Here is a 2,866-nt window from a genome sequence, read left to right as displayed (position 1 = left end):
AATGGTGAAATAAGGTGAAATCGTAACCAGAATTGATCAAAATATGACAGATAGTCCTTATCGTGCCTCTCGAAATGAGATTAGCTTATTGCTGAAGGAGCAACGACAGCTAAAAGCAACGGAAACTAAATTAAAATGTATGGTTGAAAAAATCAACAAACAACTTAATCATTTGCTGGTAAGTGCTTCAAGACGTCTAAAAGGAAAGCTGGCTAACAAATCTTGATTTAAATGTTCACTAGGTTGAAGAGCTTCAATTAAAGTCCAGAGAACTCGATCAAAAGTATCCTGACAGCAGCTTGGGCGGAAATGCAATATGCAAGATAGAACCAACGGTGACTTCAGACGTCATCAATAAACAAGAACTGAATTTGAATGTTCATAGCAAAACATTACTGAAATCGTTAGAAGAAAGCGAAGAGGACGATGATTAAATTGGTGTGATTAAATTTGATACATGTCCACCTGTTAGGTGAATAATTTATTTTCAACTCTACATAAAGCTTATGACAATGGAAACATCCTAGATAAAAACTCGCATCACGCACTTTCATGCGTTTCGCCAGTTTCTTTTGATTTGCCTTCGGGTGGTTTGGTAGCTTTCAGTTCCTGGTCTATTCGCTCCTTAGCACGGAACACTTTAGATTGTAGGTAAAAAGAACCTCCCTTCGCTTTGTCGTTAACCTGGAACAAATGCTCATAGTTCTTCTGAATCTCTTCTGGTTCAAGTTTAGTAAGATTCAAAATCTGTTGCGCCTCTTCCAAAGTCATTCCTAGAATAAAATCTACATTATTAAGCATGTAAAAAGGGCAACCACGATCGTAATACCCGTTCTAAGATTGGCAGCTACACGGCTTTGCCCCTGCTTGCCACCACCGGCCCGCTTTGCAGCTTCTTGTGATGCGGCAATCTCTTGCTTCAGAGCCCGAGCGAAAGCCCGACCTACGATTTGTGTACCCAGAACAACGATCTGAGCGATGTATTTGGCCATTGTCTTATCCTGATTTTGCGCACCAATCGTAGAGTAAACGCAGAAAGTATCGATTTTGATTACTAATCGTCCATCACTTCGCTTTTGAGCACAAAATTACTTCACATGCCACAGTTATTTCAGGTACTTTTAGTTACACAACCATACAAACAACATAACCTCGTGAAAATGGTCAGAAGAAAGAAGAATGACGTTTATGCGCAATGTTTTGTTAAGGGGTAGGAAGTAAAAATCGAGGGGTAGCTATACAAAATCTTATGGCGCTTTTGCTCAGCGATGCCAGATGTGATGAAGTGAAAACTCAAAGCAGCGGTTAAGTACTTTTTATATGGAATGTTCAAACTTTACTGAAATAAATGGGCTAAGCAATTCGACACAGATCTTTCAATAGGGCCAAAGTCGCAATGTACTCAAATGGAGAAAAATCAGTTTCAATATACGGCGATGCTTTTCTAAATGTAGTTTTTATTGTAGGTATAAATTACTTTATGACCATGTTTTTCCGGAAGCATCTTTGGTTAAACCTTATGACAATATAACAAAGAATTTAATTCCTATGTGCTTTTAGTGGGTAGAAACTAAAAAAATGCTTACGCCCAATTTGCATCCCAGTCGTGATTTCGCCCTTCAGCAACCACCATTTGCGGAAGGGCTAAACGGTGTACATAATTTTCAGAAGGGCGCGGTAAAAGGGCTAAACTGACTCTGTCTTGCTGGGTAGGGCTGGGTAAATGGGCGAGCTTGACAGTATACTTTTTAATAGGGCTCAGCAAATGGGCGCATAGAAACCCAATGTAAATGATAGGGCGCGTGCATCTTTTCTTCGAATTTCATGAAAATATCGAAATATTCGAATGTTTATGTGCAACAACTATCGAGTAGACATGATCCTAGTAGATATTGCTTATCATTTATATAATAGAACCGCCGTTTAAAGAATAATTTTGTGAATAATAACCGTACGCCCGGTTCTGTCAAAAAATGTAAATTTAGCCTTTATATTCCATATGAGAAGAAGGGCCTAAGTCGAAATCTCGAAGAAAATGTATGTTTCGCCGTTTTGTTTTCTTTAATTATAAATCGAACTAAAAACCATTTTAACTAATTTTCACCTCAATCTTGTAGTATTTTTGTCGCATAATGTCATAATAGCGAAAACGCAGTTTGTTTACATTTGCGATTTAAGCCCTAATGAAAGATCTATGTCGAATTGCAGAATGTTATTGAAATGATAAATTATAATGTACACATATTTTGATCAATTCGCTCCGCAGAAAAATTTCGTAAAAAGGTAACTAGGAATAACTAACTAAATTTTATTAAGATTAGGGGGGATAATTTAGGGCTATTTTTAAATAGTGATACTGTTGGGCATTTCTTAACGAGATTATATATTGATCAGGTTAAACTAGAAAAGACGGGGGAGTGGCTATTAAGTTTTAAGACGATATTCAGGGGGAGGTGAAGTCCTACATCTGTGTATCAGATATACACAAGAGAGGGTGGACAAAGCTGACAGGGGGAAAAAGATATTAACTTTCAGTTTCCGACATCGGCAATCAACGGTAAGGATTACAGACTCGGACGGTCTTCATCAGGATGCATCATGAATCATCACGCATTGCGCGTGTGATGTGCTGTAATCTCGTGTTTGTTGGGTCATTCGACAGGGATGTTTTGTGTTGTCTTTTAGTCTCATCAAACCACCTGGTGTACGGTGCAGACGGAAGTGCCCTCTTCTGAGAATGATAAGTAAAATAATAGGGGCAGTTAAATCTGCATATTGATGGCTTTTAGGAAGGGACATATAGAGGAGATGGCGGCTTGCCAGTACATCTCAAACCGGAACATTGGTTGAGATCTGGCAAAACAGT

The 2,866-nt window shown here is 38.5% G+C and overlaps 1 protein-coding gene across 1 annotated transcript; it reads right to left on the bottom strand.

Annotated features, from left to right (window-relative positions):
• Positions 1 to 444: 444 nt before the first annotated feature.
• On the bottom strand, positions 445 to 1,174 carry LOC131683667 (mitochondrial import inner membrane translocase subunit Tim16). The gene is made up of 2 exons (XM_058965846.1): positions 830 to 1,174; positions 445 to 773 (listed from the first exon to the last, which is right to left on the bottom strand). The coding sequence occupies exons 1-2, from the start codon at positions 990 to 992 to the stop codon at positions 541 to 543; spliced, it is 396 nt and encodes a 131-aa protein (XP_058821829.1). The 5' UTR covers positions 993 to 1,174; the 3' UTR covers positions 445 to 540.
• Positions 1,175 to 2,866: the final 1,692 nt, after the last annotated feature.

This window comes from Topomyia yanbarensis, chromosome 2 (genome assembly GCF_030247195.1).
Source record: "Topomyia yanbarensis strain Yona2022 chromosome 2, ASM3024719v1, whole genome shotgun sequence".
Lineage (NCBI taxonomy): Eukaryota > Metazoa > Arthropoda > Insecta > Diptera > Culicidae > Topomyia > Topomyia yanbarensis.
Note: the sequence above shows the minus strand (reverse complement) of the source record. Positions and strands in the feature narration are given on the sequence as shown.

Excerpts from the sequence above, each read along its gene's own strand:
- LOC131683667 (XM_058965846.1), bottom strand. The coding sequence starts at position 992 with ATGGCCAAATACATCGCTCAGATCGTTGTTCTGGGTACACAAATCGTA. Across the intron at positions 774-829 it reads AGCTGCCAATCTTAGAACGG|GAATGACTTTGGAAGAGGCG; the intron begins GTATTACGATCG and ends ATTTTATTCTAG.